The 16,192-nt window shown below is 33.6% G+C and overlaps 2 protein-coding genes across 2 annotated transcripts; both read left to right on the top strand.

Annotated features, from left to right (window-relative positions):
* The first annotated feature begins 3,408 nt into the window (after positions 1-3,408).
* On the top strand, positions 3,409-6,026 carry LOC142631835 (cytochrome P450 78A5). Its single transcript, XM_075806159.1, has 2 exons — positions 3,409-4,565; positions 5,155-6,026. Exons 1-2 carry the CDS (start codon positions 3,552-3,554, stop codon positions 5,758-5,760), a joined length of 1,620 nt encoding a protein of 539 aa, XP_075662274.1. The 5' UTR covers positions 3,409-3,551; the 3' UTR covers positions 5,761-6,026.
* Positions 6,027-14,940: 8,914 nt separating this feature from the next.
* On the top strand, positions 14,941-15,981 carry LOC142632762 (uncharacterized). Its single transcript, XM_075807107.1, has 2 exons — positions 14,941-15,429; positions 15,595-15,981. Exons 1-2 carry the CDS (start codon positions 14,941-14,943, stop codon positions 15,979-15,981), a joined length of 876 nt encoding a protein of 291 aa, XP_075663222.1.
* The last annotated feature ends 211 nt before the right edge of the window (positions 15,982-16,192 follow it).

The raw sequence follows: 16,192 nt of genomic DNA, 5'->3' as shown, positions 1-16,192 counted from the left end.
AAACTACAAGAAAATTGTTTTTTCTTTATATTCTCAAAAACAAATTTTTGAAAATAGAAAATAAAAACTATTACCAAACATAACCTTAATTTTCAATGGTATTTTCGTAATTAAATTCACATATCAGCCGCAATGTTTGACAAATGGATTTTTATTTTTGGTGAAACCCAGCCGCAATGTTTGACAAATTCTTTGATTTTTTTTTTTTTTTTTGGGTGAAACCCAGCCGCACCTTTTGAAGTTGAAAACTAGGTCTGAGTTAAGGTGCCAAACAGGGTTTGAGAAATTGAGTTCTTTTAAATGATGAGTAATGAGAATTGAATGATAATAAATTTTAAACCAAACGGACCCTTAGTCTTTTAGTCTCGTGTAGGCCATTCAAGTGTCTTGATCATCTTCTTTGTTTAGAGGTTGTTCACCCTTAATTAAGAGAGTTGATCAAGCCAATCTCATGGCCTTTATTTTCTTTCTTCAGACGCCAGTCATTCTTATGATCTAATCAAGCCTATCTCATGGCTTTTTCCTCTTTCATTAGAGGCCGGGCATTCTTATGACTTGGCCGAACTAATTATTTCTTTAGAGGTCAATTATTTTTTTTTAAATCATTAAAATTTTTTAAATTTGACAAATGCCTCTTTTGACTGTGCTAAAATATCAATATTACTCTACTTGCTTTAAAAGAAATTGTATATTTAGTGTCATATCATTTAAAATATTATTTCTTTAGAGGTCAATTATTCTTTTAAAATCATTAAGATTGTTTAAATTTGACAAATGCCTCTTTCGACTGTACTAAAATATCAATATTACTCTACTTGCTTTAAAAGAAATGGTATATTTAGTGTCATATTATTTAAAATATTAATTCATCAAAGACAATATCTTGTTTAATTTAAATGATAAAAGTATGTATAATTTTTTATATTCATAAAAAAAATTAAACCTTCTCATCATGAGATATGCCTCCATGTTAAAACAAATGGGGAAGATCCTAAAAACAAATGGATAAGATCTTGTTATTTTATTGAATAATTACAATTAAAAATAACAATTCTAGTACGAAATTAGTTAAATTAAGTGTATAAATTTAGTTGTTGGTATCCATTATATTTATTTATTTTCTAATAATTGCATAATAAATCTCATACAATTTGATTTAAGTATCAAAATAAACCCTAAAATTTTAATTTCTCAAGGCAATGTCTATTTGATCCATTCAAGGCATTCTTAACTCCAAATAAGTATATGTTAACTTTTTTCTCTTTTCTTTTCCATGAGGGTGTCTAGAATTCTTTCAATGTTTGACTCTCTCTTTGGGTCAAGATAGTCACCAGAGGTTTTGAATACAAGACCACATAAATTTTTGTTAACTTTTTTTTTTGTTTGAAACAAATTTCTGTTAAACTTAAAGCAATGCAAAGTCACGTAAACTAACTTAAAATAACGGAAAGTCACGTAAAGCACACTGCACCAAAATTTCTGCAATTTAAATCGCATGATGTTTTGTGTGGCTCTTAAAATGTTTGCAAATAACTTACTCGTGTTAAATGATACTAAAGGTTTATTGAGCATAAACCTTTTTTTTTTAATAAAATTTTTTATTAGTTTATTGAGCATAAACTTAATTTCAATGAAGGTTCAGATTACAGTGGCTTTGAAATTGTAGGATGTGGTATATTGTCACAAATATATATAACTTCAAGTTCATGTTATATTATTATTAATATCTTTTTTTATATATATTTTTATTCAAGAATTTTAAAAAAAAGTACAATTTTTAGTGTAAGATCCACGTGGTGACCACGAACCAGTTTTAAGTCCAATGTAATGGTGAAATGTGGTTGAACACTATTGGCCATTAGGGCCTGAAAAGAAGCTTATGGCTAAGTCCTTCTGAAGAAAGAACAAAGCAGAAAGATATGAAGTTGACTAGTGGGCAGAATCGTAGTTTTAGCAGTAAGAGACATCCCAATTACCAAAGTTGATTCTTCACCCTTAAGAAAGAACCGTATCTTCCAAACTTAACTGGAAGCATCAAATGTTACACGTTTTTACTTAAATACCCTTTTAATCATTTTTACTATCTTTATATTTATAGGTTTTTTTTTTGTTTTTTTTTTGTGATCTCAGATTTCTTTCCCATGGCTTCATGTTTATTCTTATCTTTTGATATAAATTTTTATTTTTCATTTCTTTTCTTCTCCTTCATAGCTACAGATCTAGGTGGGACTAATTTTTTATTTTTTATTTTTTTGTTTCTTTCCTTCTGGTGGGATCTAGGGACCCAAAATTCCCCCTACAAATCTCCATTTTTTTTTGGTCTTATTTCCGTTCCCTTTTCCCTTGTGTACATAGAGAACCACACCAGACGAGGTTAATTTGCTTGCGAAGAGCTTCGTTGCGGCCTTGTCAGACTTGCCGGAGCTCATCGCTTAGCAGGCATTTTGCCTGGTCCATTTTTATATGGTCTATTTCCTCCCTTATTTACACCCAAAAAGTTCTTAATTTCAGATCATATTGTTCTTATTTTGAAAAAGAGTGTGATTTTGTTGTTTTTTAAGAGTATTGAAATTGTTGTTTGTTTTGATTTGAAATTTTTTCTTTTGGAGAGACAAAAGAGAGAGACGGCTAAACTGCTTTTGAGCTGAGGAGAGTTAAAAGATGAAGGTATTTTTGTCTTATAAATAATAAATTTAATGGCTTCTCTTTCCTTAATAAAAGTGCCTCCACGTGTAAAAAAATTATTATTAAATTTCTTCTTAACGGGTGCTGCACAGCACCCGTTAACAGGACCCTTATTTATTTTAATATTTTTATGGGAGATAATTTTTTAATTTATTTAGCCATCTTAGATGTACAAATTTTACTCCATAAATTTTACAAACTAATATATCATCAATCACAACATATTTTATAAGTCAACTATAAAATATTAATTAAGATAAAAGTAATGCTAGAAATACTACAAATATTATTTTTCTTAAGACATTTATTTATCATGTGCTTAAATGTAACCAATCATATTGAAATGTTATCAATTAAATTCATTATTTAAATTAATTTGAACATTTTATAATAATTTAGCATTTTTTAATAAGTGATGCTAAAAATATTATAAATTTTATCATATAAATTGTATTGTGTTACAATCTCTTCGATAAAAAAAAAAAAAAAGATTTAAACAGTTATTTATTATACGATTGAAATTATATGAATTTTTTTTTTTTGAAAGCAAATTATATGAATGTTATTGACCAATCACCATTCTTTTATGCTAAAATTTATGATAGGTTGAACATTTCCATATTCTAATATTTCTGAACCCCACCACCAATTCCCTGCTCTATACATACCATTCTCCCTCACTTTCTCATTTCACGACTTCTCAGCTCTCTCTCTCAGCTCTCTCCCTCCCTCCCTCTCTCTCTCCTTTGTGTTTCAGTGCGTTCATATTCTTATTCTCCAAAACCGGTTTCTGTTTTTTGTGTTTGTTATTTTCTCTCATTTTCTAGGCAACCAAACGTAAAACAAAGAAAAAAAATCCAACCAACATGTCATTTGAACAATACTGTTACTATCTCTTCTTTCTGCAACCTGGGTTGTCAACAATCCTTAGCTTCAAGGTTTTCATATGGGTCTTTTTGTTTATATCTGTGTTTGCTTTCTGGCTCTCGCCGGGTGGTCTTGCTTGGGCTTTATCAAAAACCCGAGTCCATGTGGTTCAAACTCGGACTGCCATTGCTGGCCCTTCTGGTTTGCCACTTCTTGGCTTGGTTTTCGCCTTCACTGGCTCTTTGACTCATAGGGTTCTCAGTAACCTTGCTGAGGCTTTTAAGGCCAAGTCATTGATGGCATTCTCAGTGGGGTTCACTCGGTTCATTATCTCTAGCCACCCAGACACAGCTAAAGAGATTTTGAACAGCTCGGCTTTTGCTGATAGACCTGTTAAGGAGTCAGCTTATGAGCTTCTCTTCCATAAGGCAATGGGATTTGCTCCGTTCGGGGAGTACTGGAGGAACCTGAGGAGAATCTCAGCAACCTATTTGTTCAGTCCCAAGAGAATTGCTCATTTTGGTGAGTTTCGGAGAAGAATCGGGCTGAACATTGTGGATGAGATAAGAGTCTTGATGAAAGGGAATGGTGAGGTTGAGGTAAGGAAAGTGTTGCATTTTGGGTCATTGAACAATGTTATGATGAGTGTGTTTGGAAGGAGTTATGAGTTTGGTGATAAAGTGAGTGGAAATAATCATGGGTGTGAGCTTGAGTGTTTGGTGAGTGAAGGTTATGCGTTGCTAGGGGTGTTCAATTGGAGTGATCACTTTCCTCTTTTGGGTTGGTTGGATTTGCAAGGAGTGAGGAAAAGATGTAGGAATTTAGTGGCAAAAGTGAATGTTTTTGTTGGGAGGATTATAGAGGAGCATAGGGCAAAGAGGGTTGAGAATAGTGAAATAGTAGTTGGGGTTGGGGATGGTGGTGATGAGAGCTCAGGTGATTTTGTTGATGTGTTGCTTGATTTGGAGAAAGAGAATAGGCTCAGTGACTCTGATATGATTGCTGTTTTATGGGTAAGTTTTGCTAACCTTTGATTATCTTTGAAAGTCATTTTAATTAAACTTGTATGATAGGTCAAGTTTTTGTAAGAGTACTCATAATAAGGTTTACTCTTGCTCATTTTCTTGTCTTTTCAATTATTTTCTTTACCATGCAAACCACTTAGTTAATTGCTTCGAGTTTAAGTTTACAGATTAACGAGAAAATTTTGCTATCCTAATTCCCCTAGTCAATCAATCTCAACTTTATTTGGAATATGTACTGTTTGCAGCTTTGTTTGATTGATGCACCTACTTGGTTCCTTATGCTTTGGTTTTCCATCTTTTCGGTTTTGTTTGTTTCCTGAGAGAATTGCATGTTTTATAAATGCTTGAATAAGTACGTGATTGTTCTTTTTAGGTATCCAATAATGATATTGAGAATATGAATATATTTTTTTCTCTGCTTGATAACATTGGTGTGGTCTCCTATTCCCTTTTCTTGTCTTGTTTCTCATGCTTCTTCTTTCTTCACTTTTTTCTCCATACAACCACCAATCCCTTTTGTTTTTAATGTGAAATTCCAACTAAAAAAATCCAACTAATAATATTCTTAAATCTTCAGGAAATGATATTCAGAGGGACTGACACAGTGGCAATCCTCCTAGAGTGGATTCTTGCAAGGATGGTACTACACCCAGATATCCAAGCCAAAGCTCAATCAGAAATCGATACCGTGGTTGGAACATCTCGATTAGTCTCAGATTCTGACCTCCCCAACCTCCCTTATCTTCATGTCATAGTAAAAGAAACATTAAGAATGCACCCACCGGGTCCCTTGCTCTCTTGGGCTAGGCTTGCCATCCATGACACCCACATAGGCCAAAACTTTATCCCAGCAGGCACAACTGCCATGGTGAACATGTGGGCAATCACTCATGATGAGCAAGTCTGGTCTGAGCCCAATGAATTCAAGCCAGAGAGGTTTATGAAAGAAGATGTAGCTATTATGGGGTCTGATCTTAGGTTGGCTCCATTTGGTTCTGGAAGAAGGGTCTGTCCTGGTAAGGCCATGGGAATAGCCACTGTTCAGCTCTGGCTTGCACAATTACTCCAAAGCTTCAAATGGATTCCTTCTGAGCATTGCAGTGTTGACTTTTCTGAGTGCCTGAAACTTTCACTGGAGATGAAGAACTCCTTGATCTGCAAGGCAGTTCCTAGGGTTGCTTGAAATCAATGAATTTGATGGCGGGCATGTTTTTGAAATCACTCTATGGAAAGGATCTAATAAGATAGTTTACTTTTTATGTTCTCTTATCTGCATAATTTTGGTTTTGGGTTTAGTGTAGGGTTTCTGGTATTAGCTTGAAATGTTTTTAGTGTTTTTTCGTTAAAAGGTCCTTACGGGTGGTTCTATATTATCTATGTTGGCATGGAACTTTAAATTTCATGCCCTTGTAAGCAGTTTTACCATAAATCAATGCATTACCAGGTTGCCCTTTCAATTTTGCTTCTTCTTACTTATGCATTACTCCATTAAATTTTAGTGATATTTGCAACTGAGATCCTACTGGTTCAAGTAATTGGAACCCTTTTCATTCTAATTATTTTGAGTTTTTGTTTTTAAGTCTGATTTTTATATTTTACTTGGAGCCAAGTTTTTTTTCATGCCTACATAGTAAGCAAGAATGACCATCTATAGCAATGTTAGTTTTAGTCGGAAAAATAATGCTGGGATGAACAATATTATTGGAGGAGGTGGTGCTTATTGTCGTTTCTGGTAAATGATCTTGTCACAGTGGTTGCTTCAGTGACATGCATGCACCTTTGATAGCCCAATTTACTAAGAGTATTGCTTGAAGAAATGCCATATTAATTTCTGTTCGCAGACATCTTAGCCCAAAGTCCAAACCATTAGAATATGTATTAAAAAATTAAAGATAGGATGTAGTTTAATTTTTTTTTAAAGAATTAGTAATTTATAATAATATCAAAGCAAGTGCTCCTAAATTAAATTACAATTTTTAATAAGTTTAAGGCTTAAGGCTTAAGGATAATTGATAATTTATCAAATTGAAATATTGAATCAGCGTGTTCATATATATACATATATAAACAACTCAATAACATTGTTCTAAATTAAACCATGTTCCAAATGGTACAAGCACATGCAAATGCACATGATTTAACAATAAAAATGGACAACAGCAAGAGGAAAAATGAAAGAAATAAGAAAAAGAGAAATATCATTCAAACTATGTAATACTCAATTCAGCTAAAAATATTCGCTCCAAGAAAGTTTAGAGTTAGTAGTCAATACTCACCAACTGCATTGCTCAATAGGAATGAAATTTGGATGGATGGAAATGTGAACGTGTGAATTCACACTAAGCACAAGTGAAGAATAAGAAAAGCAGTAATGAATTACTAATATCCATGATTCGATCTAATCTCAAAGTATTTAAATACTAATTAAGTGATATCCTCTAATCTAATTTTAAACTGAGTATTGGAGATCTGTTAGGTGAAGTTGATTGCATGTTTTCCAAGCAACTGTTGTAATTGGGAGAGTTCTACTATATAAACTCTTATACACACTAGTCTTCCACTTTGTGAAATCTCAGCTTTCTTAATATTATCAATTTCACAAACACATCCATTGGTTGTAATCATAATCAAAGCTTCAAATCCTCTTTCCCTCTTTTCCATTCCATCTTTATTCTTTCATGCTTGGTGTGCCTTTTTCTTCCTGCATAACCTTTTGAATGTGCCACTATTTTTGCCATAATTTTGATTTGATTTATTACGAGTAGTGTGAAGAAAGAATAATGAGTCCAGGTGTGAAAATGATTCTTCACTATCTACAGTTGATAACTTCAACAAACTTGTAACAAAAATTGTGTGGGTTCCTAGTAAATCTCTTACCAAATTTACAAAGATTCTTTAACTAAGGGTTTTGATTCATGACTATAAACTAAAATTTTTGGCCTTACTTTGATTTGATCATCTTAGGGAAAATCTTTAAATGATTGAGGAATAAGAACCTAGGCCAAACAACGATCATAGCTCACTCTTATGGGGATCCAAATCCTTGCCAAGAATATATTTTTGGGAGTTGTGCTTGTGAAAAGCTTTTCTCCTTTTTCTCATGACCTGTAAAGAAGGGTGCATATGGGACTTGAATATCCAAATTAATATATTTTTCTTATTTTTATCTACATCAATGCTAGTTGGCTTGGACTTTCTATTAACTATTTCTCAGTCACCCACCCCTATATTCCTTTCCTCTCTCCAAAATCTTCGCATCACTTGAAAGACACACATGCAGAGAATGCAAGAATCTATCTTGGCCACCTCTTATAGGCTGAAAAATCATGTCTGTAAATGGCATATCCATACAATGGGTGTCCATATTCCCTATAATAGGTAGTACTTATCCAATGGGACATCTAATATATAGGTACATTGGGTCCTCATTCGATTTTTTTTTTTTTTTTTTTTAATTTGAGGTAAATCCATAGGAATTTTATAAATAACTCAAAGAAAATATGTGTACATCAGATGACCTAGAGAACTTGGCACAAGCAGCTAGCCAAGAGAAAAAACAAAAACAACACAATGAAATAATCCAACACATTGGGTCCTTATTAATCAATTTTAATTCACTTGTTATGGCGTTAACCACGTCGTTTAGGGTAGTTATGATGTCCATAAATTTTGTACTGTTTGACCATTATAAATTTTATAACATGAATATATACCAAAGGATAGGCATTGGATGCAAAAGGTTACAAAAAAAAAAGTTACTAATCTTTAATTTTTTATTTTTATTCTAGGACTAATCTTATAGGTTGCAAGCAGCATAGCTAACAAGATGATGGTCTTGAAATTAGAGTGATTATTCCTTGGATTAATCGCCAATCGTGGGATTTGGCTTTTAAACCCCATGTCTCCACCACTTTATATATGCTAGTCAAAAAGGAGTCAAATATTAAAGCACTATAGTTCCTTTTGAGATTATACAATTGAATGCTTATTGGCTTCGATTTAAGCTTTTCTGGCATGCCTAGCTTACATTTTTTTTTTTATTCTAACAGTTATTTAAATCCTAATTCTCCTCATAAAAGGGAGCATATAATTACGAGAGCATATAATGCTACTAAAGAGCATATAATGCTACTAAACTAAAAGGCCCTTGATTCTAGTCTATAAATTTTAAGTTAACTAATATTAAGGAGAAGTGCCATGAAAAGAAAAAGGAAAGGAACATTTTAGGTAAGATAATATGCATTACATTGAATTGATTTCTTAATAACTTCTAATTAAATCTATGTAACTGATTGTGAGTGATCTATTGCTTGTACATCTTCTCCTCCAAGTAGGATTGTTTTTTAAAGGAAATTAATCTCTCATTCTATATGCACAATGGCACATAAATAAGAGTCTTGCTATGTAGTTGGTACCAATTTTACAATACATAGAGATTTCACAAATTAATGTGTTAACTTTTTTTTAAGTAATTAAAAAAAAAAATTTATTGTGTATGTTATTGATATGACACCAATCACAATCATCACCAATCATTTTTTTTTTAACTATCAAAATTATACCAATGAACCAAGAAAAAGTACATATAGGCTAACTCCTAGGGCACCTTGTAGCAAAAATATAAAATTGGACAATCAATTGAGTTGCAAATGAGGTTCACCATGACCTCAGGCTTTGCCATGAGGAGGCCATGATTGTATGGCCAAGTTCCAATAAAGAATTACAAACCAGTGCTGCATCAATGAGTTTGAACAACCTAGGGTTCGAAAGCCCTAGATGAAAGCACACTGGCAAATCATCGATCATCCACCATCCTACCCCATTTTAAAATTGAAATTTTTTTAATTATATTTCACTGGAGGAAGATTTGTGAAGCACATTCTCCTTTACATTGCATGTGTACTAAAAGTAGTAACATAATTTTTTTAATCCTGGGCTGGTCATCATGTGTCAAAAGAAACATAAATTCTTATGCTTTTAGTCTAATGGACCACAAATACCTAGTGCTTATAAGATAATTATGCTCAAATAGGTGACGTTGATTGAACAATCAATTAAGTTTGTCTTGGTGATCCCAGGTAGGAGCAAAACCACCCCCTGTTGGAGGGTACAAAAATTAGTTTAAGGAGGGTGGTGATTTCAAAGGTTTCATACTTCTGGTTTATTGAAAATGGTGGATCTCATGCTTTTTCTTCCAATGCAGGGACGTATAAGTGGGCATATGCCTTTACTTATTCTCTGCTTGTGTGTAAGATGGGATCCACAGGCCGCCCTAGTACATACCTAATTATGTGCTCCTCTTAATCACCTACAGGCCGCCCTTATTTGATGACAATGATGACTATGAGAATCACAGTAGTGATGATTAATGAGCCTACAGGGTAATAAGAAGATTAAATCACCACTTAATTGAATGAAAGGGCACACTCACTTATGATCTCCACCCTCCCATATTATTGGTCTTGTATAGAAAATTCAAATTTTTAAGCGAACGTTGTTTAACGTATATGCTTTTTTTTTTAATTAAAAAAGTATAAGTTTTCAAAATCATCTGCATTAATTTTGACTGAGAAATTTATTTATTGATTTTTCTAAGAAGACTATATTTTTGGATGAGACTATTTTTATCTAGTAAAGCTACTTGTGGATGAGTCATGATGCTTCATTACTATCTCTCTCAGCCTTGAATTTTTTTTTTAAAGTATCATACTTCATCTTAGGGTATTATATATATATATATATGGGTTGGATTCAAGTTATACTTGGTGTAACTTTAAGCGATGTTACACCACTCAATATCTTTTAATTAGATGCAAATTTTGACAAATCTACCGTTGGATTACATTATCTTTGTATATTCTCCATGCTTGCAAAATTTCAAGGTGATCAAAGATTAATAGTCATGTCATCAATCAATTTTTTAAATTCAAGTTTTTGTAATTTAAAATAATGCATAAAAGACGAGTTTATGGATCAAATGGTAAATAACATCCAATTGACATGAAAATTGGCATGATTGTTAAGAATATATAGAACATGTAATTCAACGGTGGAATTTTCAAAATATATATACATATTGAGTAGATGAATCATGAGTGGATTTTCAAAATAAGAAGACTATATTTTGGACATCCCAAAATAGATTACCGAAGAAGCATTTATTTATTTTTCTTTTTGGATGAGACTATTTTTCATCTAGTAAAGCTACTTGTGGATGTATCATGATGCTTCATTACTATCTTTCTCAGCCTTGATTTTTTTTTTAAAGTACCATACTTAATCTTAGGGTATTATATATATATATATATATATATATATATATATATATATATATATATATATATATATATATATATATATATATATATATGGGCTGAGTTCAAGTTACACATGTTGTAATTTTAAGCAATGTTACACCATTCAATATTTTTTTAATTGGATGCGAATTTTGACAAATTCACCATTAGATTACATTATCTTCATATATTCTCCATGTCTGCGAAATTTCAAGGTGATCAAAGTTGGGTTCAAGTTACACCTGATGTAACTGTAAGTGATGTTACAGAACTCAATAACTTATTATTTAATTCATATTTTGAAAATCCACTCAATGAATTACATATTCTATATATTCTTAATATGCATGTAAATTTGCATGCCAATCAAATGTAATTTACCATTCGATCCATAAACTCATCTTTTTGCATTATTTCAAATTACAAAAACTTGAATTTAAATAATTGATTAATGACATGACTATTGATATTTGATCACCTTGAAATTTTGAAAGAATAGAGAATATACAAAGATAATATAATCTAGCTAATGGTGGATTTGTCAAAATTTACATCCAAATAAAAAATATTAGGTAATGTAACATTGCTTGAAGTTATACCGAGTGTAATTTGGACCCAACCCTATATATATATATATATATATTTAAAAGCAGTTAAGATTAGATAAGTATGGTATACAAATATACAATTAGTACTTAAACTCCTGAAACAATAGGTAGGAGATAAGGCTGCAAACACTTACACCACACTAATTAAAGAAGGAATACATGCAATTCAATTAAGGATGATAATTTAAATCCCCACTTGCAAATACTTGCCTCACTCGTCCTTAATGAACGAGTTTTACCCACCCCGCATACAAATGAAGCGGGAATGGGGGTGAACATTTTCCCCCTCACCCTTCCCATTTATATTTAAGAACTATTTTTATAGGATTTTTTACAAGACATACATATGTATTTTTAGCTTTCACACTTTAAATTTATGATATTTTTTATATTGTATTATTGAATATATACTTTTATATTTTAATATTTATGTTGTTTATATATTTCAATTGTTGTATTGCAATATTTGAATTGTTTTTGTATTTCTTATTACTTGAATTGTTGTATTGTTATACTTTGAGAAGGTTTTGTAATGTTAGAACTTGTTTTTTTTTAATGTTTTTTAAGTTTTAATTTAATGCATTCAAAATAAACTTTTAATAAATTATATATATGAAAATTTTGGATGTGATGGGCCCACCCTAAAGCGGAAGTAGGGTTGGGGCGGGGAATAGAAAACCCACCTTGTTGCTATTCCTAAACTCAACTAGAAAAATCAATCATCTAGTGCAGGTCCAACTCCTTAATTGGTCTAAACCTCATTAATTAACCAAAAATGAATATTCCATTTCCTACATATTATAGAGGATTTTGTTATATGTTCAAATTTTACGAGGTTTAGGATAGGTGATTGGTAGATAGTTTTACCCTAATTATGGAGAGACTGATTCCGACATATATTAAGTGCTTCAATCCAAAATATTAACAATATCCCAAAAATATAATGATGAGTATCATACAAGATAAAAGTGAGGTTAGAGAATATTTAGTAGTGTTGGTTGCAATAATTTGCAACCAATCTATTAGCTCCAAACATGTATCTCATTTCTCCAATAAGTTATTCTAGTTCTCATAGCTTTATGTATCTATCTGCCATCTTTCTTTTATAATTGTCATATTGCATTTCGACTCATAATGAAAACAAAGATAACATACAAAAGATTTGTGGCTCTTATGTATACAGATATATAGTCAAGAGTATAATACATTGGCGTGCCCACCTCCAAAGAAGAATTAATTATTATGATCAGCAATAAGGGAGCAAGATTTTTCTAAACACCTTTAAATTAATTAAACTCTAATACCTATTCTAAAATCTGAAAAGCCTTTCAAATCTAGCAGTTCTCTTTGTCGGAGATGGTAATCTTGTGCGGATTGCGGGCCATGTAAAAGTTCATGTCACTTTCTCCCAATATTTTGTAGGTTGATTTGCCACAAATTTTCCACCGAAGAGTTCTTTTTTTCTTTTTTTCGCAAATCTTGGAAACCAAAAAGTCCCATTCTATTGATGGGTTCTGATTAACATTATTGTTATCAAATTCACATTGGTTGAAGACAGCTTCAAAAAGTTAAACTAGAGTTTTCAAAAAAAAAAAAAAAAGTTAAACTAGCTGGAGTGCACACGACTCAAATGTGTGGATGAAACACTAGAAGATATTAGAAAACAAAGGCCCTAGAAGTATGTTTATCCAATATTAATTTTATTGTTAACTAGTGATCTAAGTAAGGATACTTTAAGGAGTATAATAAAATATTTAACGGGTCCACTTAACAGGTGCCTTTTAAAGCATATGTTAGTGGACATTTTTAAAAAAGTTTTAATACTATTTTCATGGAAAATATAAAAAACTGTAAAAAATTAAATAGTTACTTTTTTTGTTTTCAATAAAAAAATTTAAAAAATTAGTTCCTAAAGAAATTCCCTTAACATTTCCCATATTTAATTACAAGTTATAATACACATTTTCAAGAAAAAAAAAAACTTTTCAATAATTGAGTGATTTACCTACTGTGGGGACAAAAGGCTCAAGATACGTTTTTTAGGCCATGGGCTTAGCCGAGAACGTTTGATTGTTCGAGGACAGATTAATAATAATAAACAATATCGAACTTACAGTCCCGGAAGCAAATGTAACAGGTAAGATGAATCTAAATAATCCGAGGAAGACTACCTCCTTGGCTGAGTACAGCAAGGATCCAGTAATATGTCATGTTAACTAGAATGATATTCTAAAAGGTCTTGGAGATGAAAATAGGTGAGAGAAAGGGGCACAGAGAGCAAGGGGGTAAAGAAAAAGATCTCAGAGAAAGCTGCTACTACCGCATCCGCATTGAAAGCTCTATGCCAAAGTATCTGGCCGCATTTATGAGGAAGTGATACCTGGACAGTGATTTTCAGCCTTACAGCTATAATCTAGGGACTTCCAAAAGAGGTGGATGGGACAAGTATTAAGGCGGGGCAATTTGAATGAGAGGGAGGAAAAAAGGGACTATAAGAGGAGAGGAGGTCCTGTAGAGAAAGGGAGGAGAAAAAATATTTGTAAAAAATCTTTAAAGTGAAAAGAAATATAAATATTCGGTTCTCGGCTTGAGTCCGAGGATAAATTTCATCTTATAAACTTGTTCATTTATATGGTTTTGTGGTCTTGAGCCATTGCCATGACTGTTCAAACTCATTAGAATCAAGATTTCTAACCTACACTCTACAAATTCATTGTATTGAGCTTTTTGGGCCCATGTCCTCTTTTTTGTTGGGCCTGGGCACTAAATTGTGACATTACAATTGGCGCCGTCTGTGGAAAATTTTGGATTTTTAGGGAGTCTAAAGTCTGTTCATGGCAAATTCAGGTCCACACCAAGTAGAGAGTAGGGGGTCTCAGTGTCAAGATGATGTTCACACTATTGAACAAGGTGGAGATTGGGAGGGAAGTGTATATACTACTCATGCGAGCAGCAGTCAGTCACGAGGTGGAAGCAGAATCTCCCATGAAGAGAGAGCCTGAGCCATGCAGGTGGAGATTGACAGTTTGAAGAGAAAGTTACATCACGAACGATAGAGGCAGATTCAATCCATCTTTGAATCTTCTTCTGGTGAGAATGAGAATGAGGGGGATAGCTATAAGCGAAGGTCGAGAACTCTCCCTAGTGAGTCTTACTCATATGAAGATAACGGCCACCATAATCGCAGGAATAGGAGTTCATCCACCAGGGGTTTAGGAACTGATGCTATGGGTAGGGTGCTAAATCAAATTTCTAAGTCTCCCTTTACACATAATGTTGAAGGGGGAAAACTCCCTTGGCGTTTCACTCAGCCAACGTTCACCATGTATAATGATCGAACTGACCCTGTGGAACAAATAAGCCATTTCAACCAAAGGATGGCTGTGCACTCCAAAAATAAAACATTGATGTGCAAAGTTTTCCCATCCAGCTTGGGGCCTGTTGAGATGAGATGGTTTAATGGACTGGGATCGTTGTCCATTAATTTCTTTAAGGAACTCATTCGGGCGTTTGGGTCTCGCTTCATTACATGAAGTAGAGTCCCTCGACCTTTGGATTCTTTGTTGTCCATGGCCATGCGAAAGGGTGACAAAAACGTACACAGATAGATATTGGGAGATGTTCAATAAGATAGATGGAGACTTTGATGATGTGGCCATTAGAACTTTCAAGGTCGACTTACCTGCCGAGCATGGTTTGAGGAAGTCATTAACTGGGAAACTAATCAGAAGTGTGCGCCAGCTCATGGACCAGATTGATAAAAATAAGCGTGTTGAGGAGGATCAGCAGTTAGGTAAAGGAAAGGTGAAGGTGGTCTTTCAGGACAGGAGGAACTTCATGTTGGACAAATACAATGACAACCGTCCTCGGCGAGACTTCAACAGGCAGATTGGGGTTGGTATTGTGTCACAGGTTGTAAACACAGTATTCCGAGAGCCAGTCCATCAGGTTCTAGAGAAAATCAAGCACGAACCGTATTTTAAATGGCCTAACAAGATGAATGGAGACCCCGCAAGATGAAATCAGAACCTTCATTGTCAGTACCATCAGGAGTGCGGACATACCACCGAGAACTGCACAAATCTGTGGTATCATTTGGAGCAATTGGTTAAGGAAGGAAAGTTACAACAGTTCCTATATAGGCCCAATGGGCATGCGAGTCACATAGGTTTAGGTACTGAAGGGAACAACTCTTCGAGGCCTCCATTGGCCACCATTAATGTTATCTTTGCAACCCCTGGAAAGGCGGATTTGTGCCCCTCCCAGATAATGACTGTGGCTGGACCATTATCCGAGAACTCTAATCTTGGGCTGAAAAGAGCAAAAGTTGCACTACAATTGGAACTTAGTTTCTCGGAGAAGGATAAGATTGGAATTATACAACCACATGATGATGCTTTGGTGGTCACACTTAGGATTGGGGGGTATGATGTGAGGCGTGTTATGGTGGATCAGGGTAGTGGGGCAGAATTATATATCTTGACTTGTATAGAGGTTTAGGATTAAAACCAGAAGACTTAACTAGTTATGATTCACCTCTAGTAGGTTTCGAAGAAAAGATGGTTATACCAATAGGACAGGTTAAGTTGCCGGTACAGACAGGGTTAGAAGTTGTGGAGGTCAACTTCATAGTGGTGGATGCATATTCACCATACACGGCCATTGTGGCGAGACCTTAGCTTTACGCCATGGGGGCCATCCCTTTCACTTT

Source organism: Castanea sativa, chromosome 4 (assembly GCF_040712315.1).
Source record: "Castanea sativa cultivar Marrone di Chiusa Pesio chromosome 4, ASM4071231v1".
Lineage (NCBI taxonomy): Eukaryota > Viridiplantae > Streptophyta > Magnoliopsida > Fagales > Fagaceae > Castanea > Castanea sativa.
Note: the sequence above shows the minus strand (reverse complement) of the source record. Positions and strands in the feature narration are given on the sequence as shown.

Coding starts and splice junctions, on each gene's coding strand:
- LOC142632762 (XM_075807107.1), top strand. CDS start 14,941: ATGGACTGGGATCGTTGTCCATTAATTTCTTTAAGGAACTCATTCGGG. Junction 15,430..15,594: donor TCCGAGAGCCAGTCCATCAG/GTTCTAGAGAAA, acceptor CAATTGGTTAAG/GAAGGAAAGTTACAACAGTT.
- LOC142631835 (XM_075806159.1), top strand. CDS start 3,552: ATGTCATTTGAACAATACTGTTACTATCTCTTCTTTCTGCAACCTGGG. Junction 4,566..5,154: donor ATATGATTGCTGTTTTATGG/GTAAGTTTTGCT, acceptor TTAAATCTTCAG/GAAATGATATTCAGAGGGAC.